Consider the following 16643-nt stretch of genomic DNA (forward strand, 5'->3'; position numbering starts at 1 on the left):
CACAAAATGGCAAGAGGATAAGTGTGATTAGGGACAACTGGTGAGACTACTGGCGTTGAAAATTTTCAGACCGGCAGTCCCCCAACAGAGCTGGAGGCTCTAAGAAGGCACCCTCACTTTTCTGAAGAGAAAAGAAAGCATTTCCAGGTAGAAACTGTAATCTAAATAATAAGTTCCCCTGAGTTAAATTTCACTTTAAAAGTTGCCAACTTTAGTCCCTTCCTTTAAAACATATCTGTTTTCCCAACAAATCAAGGAGCTTTATTATGAAAGTAAAAACCGACATGACCAACTTCTTTGTGGCTTGCTTCTTTCAAGAAACAACTTACTCATGCCAAAAGCTGTTTCAGAGAGTGTCTCCCATTCCACACTCACAGTAGAATCCAACCCGTTACTTCGGGACACATGCAAATAAACTGTCCTGTTAGCTTCTTCCACGGTTATGGAGGTGGCTCTGGAGGTCACCGGTGGAGTTGTGGAAAACAAGAAGAATAATACTCATATTCACAGCCCATAATTCATTCAAATTACTGCTCTTCTGTCAATGCAGCTTCAAATTGAAAACAAATGTCCAGAGAAAAGAAAGAGGATCATGCTTATATTGCATTTGATACTCTACGTCTGGACTTGCACACCATAAAACTCAATAAATATGTATCGATGAAGATGATTTGGAATCTAACAATCCAAACAGCATCAGCATGCAACAGTGAGGAAAAGAAAATATCAGTAGCTACTCATTTCTTGCTACAAATTTTACAGCTATTTCCAGAGCAAATATAATCACGGCTAAACAGAAATTGCATTAGACAGTAAAGAACCATTTCAATACAGAAATGAAACTGGTTCTTATCCTCATGTTAATGAACAGTGAAGACAACAAAGGCTCCAAGAGTAGGAAAACTTGTTGGCAACCAGAAGAAAATGAAAAATTAAACTCATTAAATTTCTGATTGAAGACTAACTTGGTTTGGGTTTTTTTTTTCCTTCTCAATAGCTCTAGTTCTGAATACACTCCCCCTGTAGCCTATAAGCTCTTCGTGGGAAGGGAATGTGTCTATCAGCTCTCCCAAGTACTTAATTTAGTGCTCTGTAAGGAGTAGGGCTTTCAAAAATCTGATTCATTCAAGAGTATTTACTGAGCGCTTACTATGTGCAGAGCACTGTACGAAGCACTTGATTGATACACTCACACACTGATAAAAAGATGATGCTCTGAGAAAGTATATATTATATATTTAATGTATTGGAAACAGTGGCCTTCATCATAAGTATGATCTTTCTTCTGGTTCCAGAATGTTCATTATTCCTATTAGTATATCAATGAGCTATACCTATTTTCTACAGCACAGATACTGAACAGTCCAAGGGGGGCTTGGTTCTGTAAGACTGTTATCCTTGTTTGCACAGGCGCTCCCAGTCTAGCTCCTCCGGTAGGGTTAAACAAAGTGCAAATAAAATGTTCATCCATTTCTGGTTCTGAATCCAATATAGCAGAAATGTGCAAATCCTTTGAGGAAAAGAGAAAGTAAAAATCACTAAAACCATATGTTCATTACAAATGCTATGAGATTCGTAATTTGATAAAAAAAATTATTCCATTCTATTCCAATCAATCACTGGCATATTTTGAGCACCTACTAGGTGAAGAAGACTCTACCTAGCACTAGGGAGAATACTGTAGAATAAATAGACATGATCTCTGCCCTAAAAGTGACTTAGTTCCTTTTCCCGGGGTCCCCAAACTTGATAGGCTTTTAGGAAGCTTAATATTAGAGAAGCAGCGTAGGCTTGGTGGAAAGAGCGCGGGCTTGGGAGTCAGAGGTCGTGGGTTCTAATCCCAGCACTGCCACTTATCAGCTGTGTGACTTTGGGCATGTCACAACTTCTCTGTGCTTCAGTTATCTCATCGGTAAAATGGGAATTAAGACTGTGAGTTCCACATGAGACAACCTGATTATCCTGAATCTACTCCAGCACTTAGAATAGTGCTTGGCACACAGGAAGCACTTAAATATCATCATTATTATTATTATTACCATCAGAAAAGGGAATAAGTTCAAATGACTTTCCTTTTTACAAGGCTTGAAAAGCAGCCACCCCATCACATTTTTCACGTGGGCATCCAGTTATGACTAGTTAGAGTCCTGAAGTACTTTCCCTCTGGGCTTTGCTCTGTCCCGTACATTTAGCCTGACTGACTAGCAAGAAGGCAGGAAACTAGCTTTTTAAAAATGACTTTTCAAGCCCTGATTAAGCTGCAATTAGTTTAGAAATTAGATCCCTGACAATTTCTATCAAGTTCTGAAGGCAATTCATTCCTGCATTAATTACATTTCCCTCTAAACTTGGCATACATGAATACTTCAAACAAAGATAACCGGTTTAGGATTTTTAGGGTATACCAGTTCCCAATATAGTTTATAAACATACTTCCCAGAATATGAAAATTCCCAATAGTTGTATATAGTACTAGAGGTTCCCCCCACTAAAATCAACCCTCATTAAACTCTTCATTACTATCCACGTTACCTTAAATCGAACCCCTTCTTCCATCACGATGAATCCTTCTGAAGGAGTCAGATCTTTGGACACCTCTGAAGAGTTGATCTCGGTCACAACAAACTGGATGGTCACAGTTCCAAATAGTCCTTGGGCAGGTTCCCGGACAACGTGCAACACTGCAACGCTTTCTTGTACATAGCGAGCTGTTGGTTCTCTCAAGAAAAAGTGCTCACTGTTGTTAAAAGATAAAACTCCAGGCCCATCATCGTTGGCGAGGATGGTAATCAAGGCTGTGGACATGAACATATGAAAGGGTACCAAATCAGAGACTCGAACCACAGGGCCACTTCATTTTCCATGTCCAATGTGGACAGAAAAGGAGGAAATCAATCAAAATGACAACATGAAAAGATTTATGGAAGATCAATCACTGAAGTAGCATGAAGAATTGGGGTTCGATATAAGGAAAAATCTCCCGCGAGTGAGGAAAACTGAGCCCAAGACAAAGTAACCAAGACCAGTTGTGCAATCTGCTTTTCTATAGTTTCTTTTTTCCTTTTGTTTTAAATATAAATTGGTACATATACCAATCCAGTGGTACGATGGATTTGCCAGCTGATAGAGGATAAGAGGATATCTGCCAAGGTCCATTTCTAGACATAACTATACTACCACTGTGTAAATAATCAGTACAAATCTAACATGTTCAGTAAATATTATGATGATCTCAAAACCTAAAGAATCTTCTGCAAATGTATGTGCCATTCCTATGTAGAATTAAAACCCCAAGCCCCTTTTCTTGAATGCCCCTCCTTCAGTGAAATTTCCAAGGATAAGAAAACTTTCTCATTAACATGATTTCTTCAAGTCTGGTTTATGCAGGTAAAGTTTTCTAACACTAAACAGATCAGAAGGCAGCAAAAGATATTTATGAGAAACATACTCACCTGAAACCCTGGAAACAAAGGTCAGGCATTAGCACTCCTTGGCAGTGGCACGGGTACTTTTTCTAGAACCCAGAGTGCTTTTGTCACCACTTCCAAGATTTGTGCTGCTGTGGTGACCACTCAGTGTTACCCTGGCCCTCCCTGGTTCCCCTTTCTGCTCTTCTCTGCCCACCCTCTCTTCTACAAACGGCCAAAGCAGCCGAAAAGCAATAATGTCAGCTGCATTTCAACTGCAACTCGCCCAAAGAACCTGGTACACGAGTCCTTCTAGACCGTAAGTTCGTCATGGGCAGGGAATGTGTCTGTTTATTGTTATACGGTACTCTCCCAGCACTTAGTACAGTGGAATGTGCCTGTTTATTGTTATGCTGTACTTTCCCAAAGCGCTCAGTACAGTGCTCTGCACATAGTAAACGCTTAGTAAATACGATTGAATGAATATCAGTATGGCAAAGGAAATAGCACTGTTTACACCTGCAATGCCCAATCATCTATAAACTCAAGGCCCCCATGTTTGGTATCTAGCTTCCTACTCCTTGCACTGCACACAGTAAGTGCTCAGTAAATAGGCCTGAATGAATGAATTCCTTCCACTCCCTCTTTAAGCAAGTCATTTATTATTAAGTACAGTCGAGTCGTTTCCAATTTATAGCGACTCCAAGAATATACTTTCTCCAGAATGTCCTGTCCTCTGCCATAATCCACAACCTTTCTAACGGGGTCTCCCATTATCGTTGTTATGGTCTCTATCCATCTAGCTGCTGGTCTGCCTCTTCCATGTTTTCCCTGGACTTTTCCTAGCATTAGTGTCTTCTCCAGAGAATTAGTCCTCCTGATTTATGTGTCCAAAATATGCTAATCTAAATTGAGTTATTTGGCCTTGCCCTTTGGCTTAATTTGCTCTAAAATCCATTTGTTTGCTTTTCAGGCAGTTCATGGTATTTGCAAAAGCCTTCTCCAGCATCACAGTCCAAAAGAATACATGCTCTTTCTATCCTGTTTTTTCACTGTCCAGCTTTCGGATCCATACACCATCACTGAAAGCACCACAGAATTGACAACACTTCCTATATGACTTATTGGAGCAATTGCGTTCTTCACTAAAACAATCAACACATCATTAACTTTACTGTTTTACCACATTTAAAAATGCCCAGTTTTTAAATATACAAAGAAAGAATATAAGGAAATGAAGTTTGGGGAGTCGTGTTACCTGTCGTCTTCTCTCCCAGTTCCAGTCCAGGGGAGGGATTAGTTAAAATAACTTGAAACGTCTCATCTCCTTCAGGAATCTCATCATCAAGAATCATGACATCAACAGTTTTATACCTTTCCCCATCAGCAAAATGAAGAACCTATAAATGACGGCAAATAAAAAAGTTTGGAAAGAAAGCTAGAGAAAAGTTTTTGTCTTTTGAGGCAGAAATTGAAATGTGAGTTTCATTTTAGAATTTCCTGATTGTGGTCACAACCTCCCTATGGGGGACCATCTTCTTGGAAAATAAAATTGGAGGGAGGTCATCATGGTAAAACGAGAAATAAGAGATAACAGAAAAATGGAGAAGAAAGAATGGAGAGATGTATCATCAAGGAAAAGTTGGGAAAGGAGAATGCAAAAGAGGGGGTGGTAAGTGATAAAAAGGAATGAAATGAACCCAAAAACAGGATGCTATTGTGGTACAGAATACAAATCAACAAGACTACATAAAACATGACAAAAAAAAAACAAATAAGAGATGGAAGGGTCAGACGAGAAGAGCTTAAGAAAGAAAACGGTGAAAAAGTTGGAAAAGGGAAATCTAAGGTGCAATGAGAGAGATATTATGGGAACTATAATCTTTAGAAAAACTGGGGATTTTTATGAAATTATACTACAGAGTATTTCACTACTATTCTGAATTTTACCAAGTAACCATAGTTTCAATTAGCCAAACTCTTTTGTCCCATGGTAAATAGCTGTAGCATTTAGAGAAGTGGAGTGGCTTAGTGAAAAAAGCATTGGAGGCAGATAACCTGACGGGAGAGAGGGAGGGAGAGAGAGAGAAGGAGGGAGAGAGAGAGAAAGGAAGACAGAAAGAGGGGAGGGATAAAGAGAGAATGGGACGGAGAGAGGAAGGGAGAGAAAGAGAGAGGGAGAGAAGGAGGGAGGGAGGGACGGAGAGGGACACAGGGGAGGAGAGGTGGGGAAGGCTGCAAGTGAAGTGATATTTCACTTTTGTCATGCCATGACACTTAATTATAGCGCAGAGATGATTTCTGAATACAGCTCTGTCTCAAAAATATAAATCAGAACATAAAAGATCCTCCCCAATAATAATTCAGTCCAAGTTGCCTCCCACAACACTGCAAATGTAATAGGTGGGGCTTATGGGTATTATGATTCCTACCGTTGGGGAAATATTATAATCCCTTCCCAGCTGTGCCTCCAAATTCTGACCATACAGGAATAAGGACCCACTGCCATAGGCCCCTCTGTCCCTGTACGCGACTAAGGTTACACTTCCTTGAGTTTCATTTACTTCAAACCTAAAAAAGAAAACAAAAAGTTGATTTGATCCCCCTTCCATAACTGCATCACTTAGAGTTCATAAATAAATAAAGGAGGAGGAGAGTCAAAGGACTTTCATTTCTTTTCAAAATGCAATGTATCCACAAGGAAACCTCAGTCTGATGTCCCAGACCTGGTACTCTGCCACCCGATGACTCCTCTGGCTCCATCATTGGCATCAATAATAATCTGAGCAGTCAGGCCTTCTGCATCTAGAGTTTTTTTTGAAAAAAAAAAGCAAATGGCTTTCAAACTGACATTAGTTACACTAGTACAGCTGAAAAATATACTTATAGATGTTAACTTTGAAGTGGCCTAGAGAAAGAGCAGAGGCCTGGGAGTCAGAGCGCCTGGGTTCTAACCCCAGCTCTGCCACTTGCCTACTTGGGAGAACTTGGACAAGTCACTCAACTTCTCTAGGCCAGTTTCCTCTTCGGTAAAATGGGGATTAAATACCTGTTCTGCCCTCTGTTTAGACTCTGAGCCCCATGTGGGACAGGGACTGTGGGCAATATAATTATTTTGTATCTACCCCAGTGATTAGTACACTGCTTGACACGAACTAAGCACTTAAATATCACAATTATTATTAACAAGCACACTCATAAAACAGAGAAGAACAGTGAGGAACTTAATTACACAATCATCAGCAAGCATAAAATGAAAGAGAAGAAAACTTAGAAGGATATTAGAGAGAACATAACTGCCCAAGGCAAAACCTGATTATACAAATTGGTTAGGGGAATCTTTGCAGTACGATTATTCAGAGCTGAAAATAATCAATACAGTTTTTATAATTCCCTCACCACTGGGAAACTGTTCCTGTGACTTTATAGTTCAAGTGGAGATCTAGATGTTTTGTAATAAAAAGAGAATATCACCAGCAAATGGATCTCCTGCACTATAAATTCCAAATTTCCAGTTTTCCTAATATGAACAAGGCAGAGGTTCAAACTACTGAATTACACATCTCTTATATTAAAGCTTAATCTGCAAAAATGACAATGAGGTTTGTTGTTTACCTTTCAAATGGTAATGAGTAAACTGTGACTTTTTTAAAAAACAAGCAAAGGAAAGAGAAAAAAGTCAGAGAAGCAGAAGACTGCAGCAAATCAATCCATAGCCGGAATTTTTAGAAAGCATTAAGGACTTGTCCAAAGAGAATTTAAATAGCAATTGAAAGAAATTAAGAACTTTGACCAGACTGCATCAAATCAGCAATCAGGTACTGTTATGCTCTGAGAAATATATATTTTGTTCGATATTGCTACAATATAATTACCAGTTCAGAATAAACACAAAGAATCAAGATAGGTCTATTATACCTACTATAAGGTATAAGGATTCCATTCAACAAAATTAGGAAATCTCCGATACCTTAGGGGGGCAAAGGGAGATGTTTAAAAGGAATATGGGAACAAAAAGTGGACAAAGAAGGAATGGATTAAAAAAAAAAAGACAAAAAAAGATGTTGAATATTTGGAAGAATAAAAAAGGTCAAATTTGTGATCATAGGTCTTTATTATTTTTTAAATCTATACTCCATCCTATGTTTTAGGAAGGATGGAATTGGATTAAGAATCTAAACAATGCCTACTTCTAAACTGAGCTATGTGCTATGGGAAAAAGATTAGTTTTAAGGGTGGGGATCATATTTTATTGGCTGCATCTGTGGTGTGATCATTTGCCCAAATTAGACTCTCACTAAATACGGTTAAAAGGGCTCTGATATGTAATCATCATTTGAATCACGATGTAAACCAAATATTAGTTCCAATTTTTATTTAGAGGTAAAAAAAAAAGGGGGGGGGTCAAAAAGACCCTAATGCTCCCCAAGACCAAAGTTACTCCTTGGGGATAAATTAGACATTTGGGGAGTGACAATAATTCTTTCAGGCCTCTGGTTAGTGCATTTGTTTATATTCTGCATACACTGCTAGAATTCACTAAACTGCCTTCCTAAAATGCCTATCTTACTACCAAAGTGGAAATTTTGCACAGGAGACTCTGGCTTAAGATATCTACGGTGCCTTGTTCTTTACAGATTTCAAATCAACTACACTTTGAATATCAAATGCTTAAGCACTTAATCAATAAACAGTAGTTAGTGACACTTTCTTCGTACAGAACACTCATTTATTCAGTAGTATTTATTGAGTCCCTACTGTGTGTAGACCACTGTACTAAGTGCTTGGGAGAGTACACTATAACAATAAACAGACACATTCCTTGTCCACAATGAGTTTACTACAGTACTTGGAAAAGTACGGTATAATAATAATAATAACAATTATAGTATTGGTTAAGTGCTTACAATGTATCTGGCACAGTATTAAGCTCTGAGGTGGGGTGGATATGGGCAAATCGGGTTGGATACAGTCTCTGTCCCACATGGGGCTCACAGTGTCAATCCCCATCCTACAGAAGAGGTAACTGAGGCCCAGGGAAGTGAAGTGACTTGCCCAAGGTCACACAGAACACAAGCGGCAGAGCTGGGATTAGAAGGATGGGATTACCCATGACTTTCTGACTCCCAGGCCCATTCTCTATCCATTATGCCATGCTGCTTCTCATATATAGTTGGTAGACATGAACCCTCCCTTGAGGAGAGGAAGATGAAAATCAAGTATTGAATAATTTAATGCCTCAAAAATCATTAGAATACAATGCTATAGTCCCAAATAAAATCATGCAATTATCAAGTGGCAAATGTAGTTATGGGTAATGGACAATATGGGGCAAGGAGTCAACCCGAAAATCCTGCATTAACAAAAAAAACCCAAATCTCTTAATAACAAAAAGTCTAATGAGTTAACACATACTATTAATCATATAGGAAGAATGATTGATTATACCAAGTCTCGGAGGAAATGAAGTCAAAGGAGCCATGATAAGTTCTACTGAAGTTAAATTAACCAGGAAATATTCTTGCAGTTCCGGTATGTCGTCCTGAAAGACAAATACAGACAGTAATCATCTTATCTGATTAAAAGAGTTACAATCAATCAACTTTATTGGGCGCCTACTGTGTCTACAGCACTTAACTGCTCTAGTAAATAAAACAGAATCAGAAGATACAGGGGCCTTCAAGGAGTTTACAACCTGATGGGAGACACAAAACAATTCAATGAAGGGAGAGAAATAAACTGTAAAGATGGAGATAAGTGGAAGTCTAAGGCTTAAATAGGAGAGCATGTAAATTGATTTCCCCAGCCCAATTTTGAGGGGATACAAAATTAATAGATTTTTTAAACCACATAATAATAAACATAGCAAGTCACACAGGAGGAAAAGAAGGAAGGTAAGACTGCAACAAACAGTTTAACTGGGACTTCATTCACTGAGTACATATTGTACACAGTCTTTTGGTGAGTGCAGTGGAGAAGATGCAGTCTCAAGTGCTCAATAAGGATCACTGTATTTGTTAAGCACTTACTATGTAACAGCACTGTACACTAAGCACTGGAGTAGATACAAGCCACAGGCCACAGAGAACCTAAGTGAATTGTCCAAGGTCACACAGCGGACAAGTCCTCCTCCGACCTTGTTTCCTTCTCCTCTTCTACTACAGATTAAATTCTTCTATGACCCACCCTAACTGCTCCAGCCATGTTTTAATGCAACAAAAATTGTGTGAAAAGTGAGGCAATTGTCCAAGAATATACAGTATGTACAGAAATGCTACAAATGATTGTGAGTGCACAGGGAGGGGTAAGAGTTCTGAGGGGGTAGTTGGGATGATATAAGCAGACATCAGAAAAAATAATAATTTACGTTAGGCCTCCTGGAGAAGGTGTGATTTCAGAAGGCCTTTGAAGATGGGGAGAGCAGTGATCTGGCAGATTTGAAGTGAGAGGGAGTGCCAGACAAGAGCGAGGGAGAGATGAGGAGGCGGCACAAGGTGTAGGTTGGCTTGACAAACAAAATGTGTGTGCCCAGAAGCAGTGGGAAAGGGAAATAGAGCTCATGGAGTTTCTTGAAATCAGTGACCAGGAGTTTCTGCTTGATGTGAAGAGATAACTACTGAAATGGTTGAAAGAAAAGGGAAAGAAACTGGAGGCAGGGTGATCAGTGAGGCAGTTATAGTCATCTAGTCAGAATAATATGGGCATGTGAACCAGGGTGATGGAGAAGAAAGGTCAGATTCAGGAAATGTTGTGGAGGAAGAAAAGACAGCATTTGGTGACAGACTGGATTTGGGGGTTGAAAGAGAGGGAGGAGTCAAGGATAATGCCAAGGTTTGGGACTTCAGAGCTTCAGAGAATGATGGTTGGTGGTGTCAACTGTGATGGGAAAGTGAAGTGGGTGGGTCAGGGGAGGATTTAGTAGGTAAGAGAGGGAGCTTGGCTTTTGACATCTTATCCTCAAGATGTCAGTGGGAGATGCATGTTTGTGACCTCCTGGAGACAGGAGCAAATGTGAGATTGCAATGGAGGTGAGAGACCAGGCAAGGTAGATTTGTTAGTTATCATCCACATAGAGGTGGCAGTTGATGCCACGGGAGTGGATGAGTTCTGCAAGGGAGTGAGTATACAGCGAGAAGAGAAAGGAACCAAGAGCAGAGCTTTAAAGGGAAACAGAAGAAGATGGGGAATACAGGAGCCACCAAATACAGTAGGGAGTGGCTAGAGAGGTAAAAGGACATCCTGGAAAGGACTAAGTCAGAAAAATGAAGGTTATTCAATGTTCCCAGGAGATGGGATTCTACAAAATCGGTAAAGGATGGGTTTACATACAATTTTTGACTGCACACAACTTCTAAAAGGCAAATTTTGCTACACTACTTAAATTTGCAATTTAAAGATGGTACAGCCACAAGGATGCTCCATCACTTCCATTTTCCTTAGTTCAGTTGCAGTGAGGAAGGAAATTTACCTCTAGGATAGTAATGTTTATGGCAGCTGATGTTTCCCTTTCCCACAAAAGCAAGGAGCCAACCACTGGCACAAAATCAACCCCAGCTTCAGCCAGGTGACCTTCTGTCTGATTGTGTACACTGAGCATTCCAGGAACTGTAGCATACGTAACGTTGATAACCCCTGGTAGCAGAATGAAAATAATTAAAATGAATATCTCACAGTGCTTGTTACACCAATCATTTTGCTTTTTCCCATAACTAGCTACTATATTCACTGACTTAAAAATATATTTTGTCTATTTTAAAAGATGTGAAGTTTGATTTTCAAACAGTCCAGAGGATGTTATTTTTTCCATGTAGAAATCCTGAGGATTTTCTCAGTTTTGAAACTGTATTCTCTCCTCTGAAACGCATAATCAAATTAGTTTTCCCCACCCTAAATTTATTCTCTATGACATGGTTAGTAGTTTCATCTACAAAAAACAAATTACCAGCTGAATGATATTTGAACAAGAAGGAATCTATAGGTTTATACACACAAATCCAGAGAGATCATCTTTGTTAAGTGAATGCAGACCTAGTGACCCAAACTCTCTGTTGATGAAAAGCTGAACAGTTCTGTTGGCCTCTTGCACAAAAACCATTCTGGATGAAGGAGCAAAATTCAGAACTCCATGTGGTTCATCACTGGCCTCCACTGTTAAGACAGCTTCATAGCCTTGGCTGTCGAGGATAGCCATTCCTGCTGAAGAGGTTCCTGAAAAGAGCCACAGTGAATCAAAAAAAAAACAACCTAAAAATCCTGGCACTCTTAATTCTCTTCTGAGTCCCTGAAATGGATTTCCACCTTCTTTACGGATATAAAAATCAGGCATCACTTCATGAAATTAGATTTGAAATCCTTTCCTCCTTGTTACCCCAATTCTGAGAATATAAATGCCTGAGATTCCCCTATTCATTCAATATTCATTCAATAGTATTTATTGAGCGCTTACTATGTGCAGAGCACTGTACTAAGCGCTTGGGATGAACAAGTCGGCAACAGATAGAGACAGTCCCTGCCGTTTGACGGGCTTACAGTCTAATCGGGGGAGACGGACAGACAAGAACAATGGCACTAAACAGCGTCAAGGGGAAGAACATCTCGTAAAAACAATGGCAACTAAATAGAATCAAGGCGATGTACAATTCATTAACAAAATAAATAGGGTAACGAAAATATATACAGTTGAGCGGACGGGTACAGTGCTGTGGGGATGGGAAGGGAGAGGTGGAGGAGCAGAGGGAAAAGGGGAAAATGAGGCTTTAGCTGCGGAGAGGTAAAGGGGGGATGGCAGAGGGAGTAGAGGGGGAAGAGGAGCTCAGTCTGGGAACGCCTCTTGGAGGAGGTGATTTTTAAGTAAGGTTTTGAAGAGGGAAAGAGAATCAGTTTGGCGGAGGTGAGGAGGGAGGGCGTTCCAGGACCGCGGGAGGACGTGACCCAGGGGTCGACAGCGGGATAGGCGAGAACGAGGGACGGCGAGGAGGTGGGCGGCAGAGGAGCGGAGCGTGCGGGGTGGGCGGTAGAAAGAGAGAAGGGAGGAGAGGTAGGAAGGGGCAAGGTGATGGAGAGCCTTGAAGCCTAGAGTGAGGAGTTTTTGTTTGGAGCGGAGGTCGATAGGCAACCACTGGAGTTGTTTAAGAAGGGGAGTGACATGCCCAGATCGTTTCTGCAGGAAGATGAGCCGGGCAGCGGAGTGAAGAATAGACCGGAGCGGGGCGAGAGAGGAGGAAGGGAGGTCAGAGAGAAGGCTGACACAGTAGTCTAGCCGGGATATAACGAGAGCCCGTAATAGTAAGGTAGCCGTTTGGGTGGAGAGGAAAGGGCGGATCTTGGCGATATTGTAGAGGTGAAACCGGCAGGTCTTGGTAACGGATAGGATGTGTGGGGTGAACGAGAGGGACGAGTCAAGGATGACACCGAGATTGCGGGCCTGCGGGACGGGAAGGATGGTCGTGCCATCCACGGTGATGGAGAAGTCTGGGAGCGGACCGGGCTTGGGAGGGAAGATGAGGAGCTCAGTCTTGCTCATGTTGAGTTTTAGGTGGCGGGCAGACATCCAGGTGGAGACGTCCCGGAGGCAGGAGGAGATGCGAGCCTGAAGGGAGGGGGAGAGGACAGGGGCGGAGATGTAGATCTGCGTGTCATCTGCGTAGAGATGGTAGTCAAAGCCGTGAGAGCGAATGAGTTCACCGAGGGAGTGAGTGTAAATGGAGAACAGAAGAGGGCCAAGAACTGACCCTTGAGGAACTCCAACAGTTAAAGGATGGGAGGGGGAGGAGGCTCCAGCGTAGGAGACCGAGAATGATCGGCCAGAGAGGTAAGAGGAGAACCAGGAGAGGACAGAGTCCGTGAAGCCAAGGTGAGATAAGGTACGGAGGAGGAGGGGATGGTCGACAGTGTCAAAGGCAGCAGAGAGGTCAAGGAGGATCAGAATGGAGTAGGAGCCATTGGATTTGGCAAGAAGGAGGTCATGGGTGACCTTAGAGAGAGCAGTCTCGGTAGAGTGGAGGGGACGGAAGCCAGATTGGAGGGGGTCTAGGAGAGAATGGGAGTTAAGGAATTCTAGGCATCGATTGTAGACGACTCGTTCTAAGATTTTGGAAAGGAAGGGTAGTAGGGAGATAGGACGATAACTGGAGGGGGAAGTGGGGTCAAGAGCGGGTTTTTTTAGGATGGGGGAGACGTGGGCGTGTTTGAAGGCAGAGGGGAAGGAGCCCTTGGAGATTAAGTGGTTAAAAATAGAAGTTAAGGAAGGGAGGAGGGCAGGGGCGATGGTTTTAAGAAGGTGAGAGGGAATGGGGTCCGAGGCGCAGGTGGAGGGGGTGGCACTTGCGAGGAGGGAGGAGATCTCCTCTGAGGATACTGCAGGGAAGGATGGGAAAGTAGGGGAGGGGGTTGGTGGGGGGGGAGGGGAGAGGCGGAGGGGTGACTTTGGGGAGCTCAGACCTGATCGTGTTGATTTTCGTGAGGAAATAGGTGGCCAGATCATTAGGGGTGAGAGATGGGGGAGGGGGAGGAACAGGGGGCCTAAGGAGAGAGTTAAAGGTCCGGAACAATCGGCGGGGGTGACGGGCATGGGTGTCGATGAGGGAGGAGAAGAAGCTTTGCCTGGCGGAGGAGAGGGCAGAGTTAAGGCAGGAAAGGATAAATTTGAAGTGTGTGAGGTCGGCTTGGTGCTTGGACTTTCGCCAGCGGCGCTCAGCAGCTCGAGCATAGGAGCGTAGGAGGCGGATGGAGGAGGTGATCCAGGGCTGTGGGTTAGTGGCGCGAGAGCGGCGGAGGGAAAGGGGGGCGAGAGAGTCGAGATGAGTAGTGAGGGTGGAGTTGAGAGCGGAGACCTGATCGTCGAGAGTGGGAAGAGAGGACAGGGCGGCAAGGTGAGGCGAGATGCTATTGGAAAGACGGATGGGATCGAGAGAGCGGAGGTCTCTGTGGGGCAGTAGCGAAGATTTGCAGGGGGAGGGAGTGTGAGAGATGAGGCAGGTGAGAAGGTTATGGTCAGAGAGAGGGATTTCAGAGTTGGTGAGTGAGGAGATAGTGCAGCGGTAGGAGATGACAAGATCGAGGGTGTGACTGAGTCGGTGAGTGGGCGCGGTATGGTGGAGGAGGAGGTCGGCAGAGTCGAGGAGGGATAGCAGGCAGGCGGCAGAGGAGTCGTCGGGTACATCCGTATGGATGTTGAAGTCTCCAAGGATCAGAGTGGGCAGAGAGAAGGAGAGAAGGAAGGTGAGAAAGGGGTCAAGGTGGTTGAAGAAGTCGGAGGTGGGACCGGGAGGGCGGTAGATGACGGCGACAAGTAACTGGAGTGGGTGGTAGAGGTGAACGATATGGGCTTCGAAGGAGGGGAAGGAGAGGGAGGGGGGAGGAGGGATAGTGCGGAAGCAGCATCGGGGCGAGAGGAGGAAGCCGACGCCTCCTCCCTTACCGGTGAGTCTGGGGGAGTGGGAGAAGGAGAGGCCTCCGCTGGAGAGAGCGGCGGCGGAGACCGTGTCTTCGGGAGAGAGCCACGTTTCCGAAAGGGCGAGGAGGAGGAGAGAGCGGGAGAGGAAAAGGTCATGGATGAAAGGTAGCTTGCCTGTAACAGAGCGGGGGTTCCAGAGGCCACACTTGAAAGTAGCTGTGGGTGCAAGGGGAGGAGGGGGGGAGGGGCGGGGGGAGGGGAGGGTTTGGATGGGAAGGAGGTGGCGGGGCCCTGGACGAGGAGAGGGGGCTGAGGGGTGGCGGTGGGACAAGAGGACTGGGACCACCCCTTCTCCTAATGACTTCCACCCTTAGTTTGCTAGAAAGCAATCAGCAAAATTATATTTAAGATGGGGATATTTCAAATGCAGATTCATCAGATTTAATTATTCTGACAATTCTGACAGGTCTGACCTAAAAGAAAACTCTCAGGAAATTCAGCCTTAAGAGTATTGGTTAAGTGCTTACTATGTTCCAAGCACTCTCCTAGGTGCTAGGGTAGATACAAGATAATTAGGTTGGACACTATGTCCTACATGGGTCTCATAGTCTTAATTCCCATTTTACAGATGAGCTATGCCACATTTAGAATAATGCCAAATAAACAATATATTTCCTCAAAATGTCTTAATGGCTTCTGTGTGAGATCTTCCTCTAGAGTGTAAGAATATTTTTCAGTGACAACGTAGATCGACGCTGCATTACCCTGTGTGTTGATATTGTACAGAATTACTTGATATTCCTCCTTTTCCTCAGGAATATGGTCATCCAACAAATGCACAAAAAATGTTTGGTTCAAGGACTCCTGCTCCAAACAAAGGAAAAAACATGATTACAGTCATCACTCATAACCATAAGTGGCCACAATATATTTTCTGTGTGGATTTTATAACCTTGATATGTTTCTCTTTTAACAACCCAGCCCCCATTCAGACTGTCACCCAAGTCTGTCAGTTTTACCTCCGTATTTCCTTGCTCCTCCTCATCCATTCCAGTCACTATGTTAGTCCCATACTCTTGCCATATCCTGGGTTGACTATAGTATCACCCTCTTTGCTTTTCTCCCTGTCTCTAGTCTTTTCCCTTTCCAGTCCATGCTTCTCTCTGCTACTCAGATCATTTTTCTAAACTGTCATTCCTTCCCATGTCTTCCCACTCCTCATAAACACTCATTCCCCTTAGGGCCAATGATCAGGAGTTTCTGCTTGTTGGTAAGGCACTCCATATGCTTTTTCCTCTCTCACCTGTCTACTCTCTTCTCCCTCTGCAATCCACCTCACCCTCAGTATTCCTCTCAAGTTCATCTACTCATTGAGCCTCCGTCCTGTCTCTCCAGCTGCTGATCTCTTGGTCACACCCTCTGATGCCTGGAACTTCCTTCTCCTTCATAGCCAACAAGCCACAGCTCCATAGCTCTTCTGAAATCACATCTCTGCTAGGAGGCCATTCCCAATCAATTTTTAAACGCCACACTTTTTATCTCCTGAAATATTGCTTCAGTTCTTCTGTTCCACTTTTGAGTACTCACAACCCCACTTAGCATTTCTGTACGTATCTCATACACTATTATTTCCTTCTATCTGGAATTTATTTAATGTCTCTCTCTTTCCCCTGCTAGATTATATGCTCATTAAGAGCATGGATCATACCTACTAATTCTATTGCACTCTCCCATATGCTTCGCACAGGCCTCTGCACACGGTAAGCACTCAAATACTACCACTGATTGCTCCATTGACTCTTCCTTGGAATTCAAAGATTCCTAATTCTTGAAAAGCAGGG

The 16643-nt window shown here is 43.0% G+C and overlaps 1 protein-coding gene across 1 annotated transcript in view; it reads right to left on the reverse strand.

Moving 5' to 3' along the window:
• The window catches only part of ADGRV1 (adhesion G protein-coupled receptor V1), a 453964-nt gene that overhangs the window by 340704 nt on the left and 96617 nt on the right, over positions 1 to 16643 (reverse strand). Inside the window, exons 36-45 of the mRNA XM_039911197.1 lie at positions 15567 to 15666; positions 11436 to 11615; positions 10876 to 11039; positions 8856 to 8949; positions 6134 to 6212; positions 5840 to 5978; positions 4666 to 4807; positions 2533 to 2795; positions 1335 to 1510; positions 330 to 454 (exon numbers count right to left, since the gene is read on the reverse strand). Of these exons, the coding sequence (XP_039767131.1) occupies positions 330 to 454; positions 1335 to 1510; positions 2533 to 2795; positions 4666 to 4807; positions 5840 to 5978; positions 6134 to 6212; positions 8856 to 8949; positions 10876 to 11039; positions 11436 to 11615; positions 15567 to 15666 (1462 nt within the window). The remainder of the gene's footprint in view (positions 1 to 329; positions 455 to 1334; positions 1511 to 2532; positions 2796 to 4665; positions 4808 to 5839; positions 5979 to 6133; positions 6213 to 8855; positions 8950 to 10875; positions 11040 to 11435; positions 11616 to 15566; positions 15667 to 16643) is intronic.

Source organism: Ornithorhynchus anatinus, chromosome 1, assembly GCF_004115215.2.
Source record: "Ornithorhynchus anatinus isolate Pmale09 chromosome 1, mOrnAna1.pri.v4, whole genome shotgun sequence".
Classification (NCBI taxonomy): Eukaryota; Metazoa; Chordata; class Mammalia; order Monotremata; family Ornithorhynchidae; genus Ornithorhynchus; species Ornithorhynchus anatinus.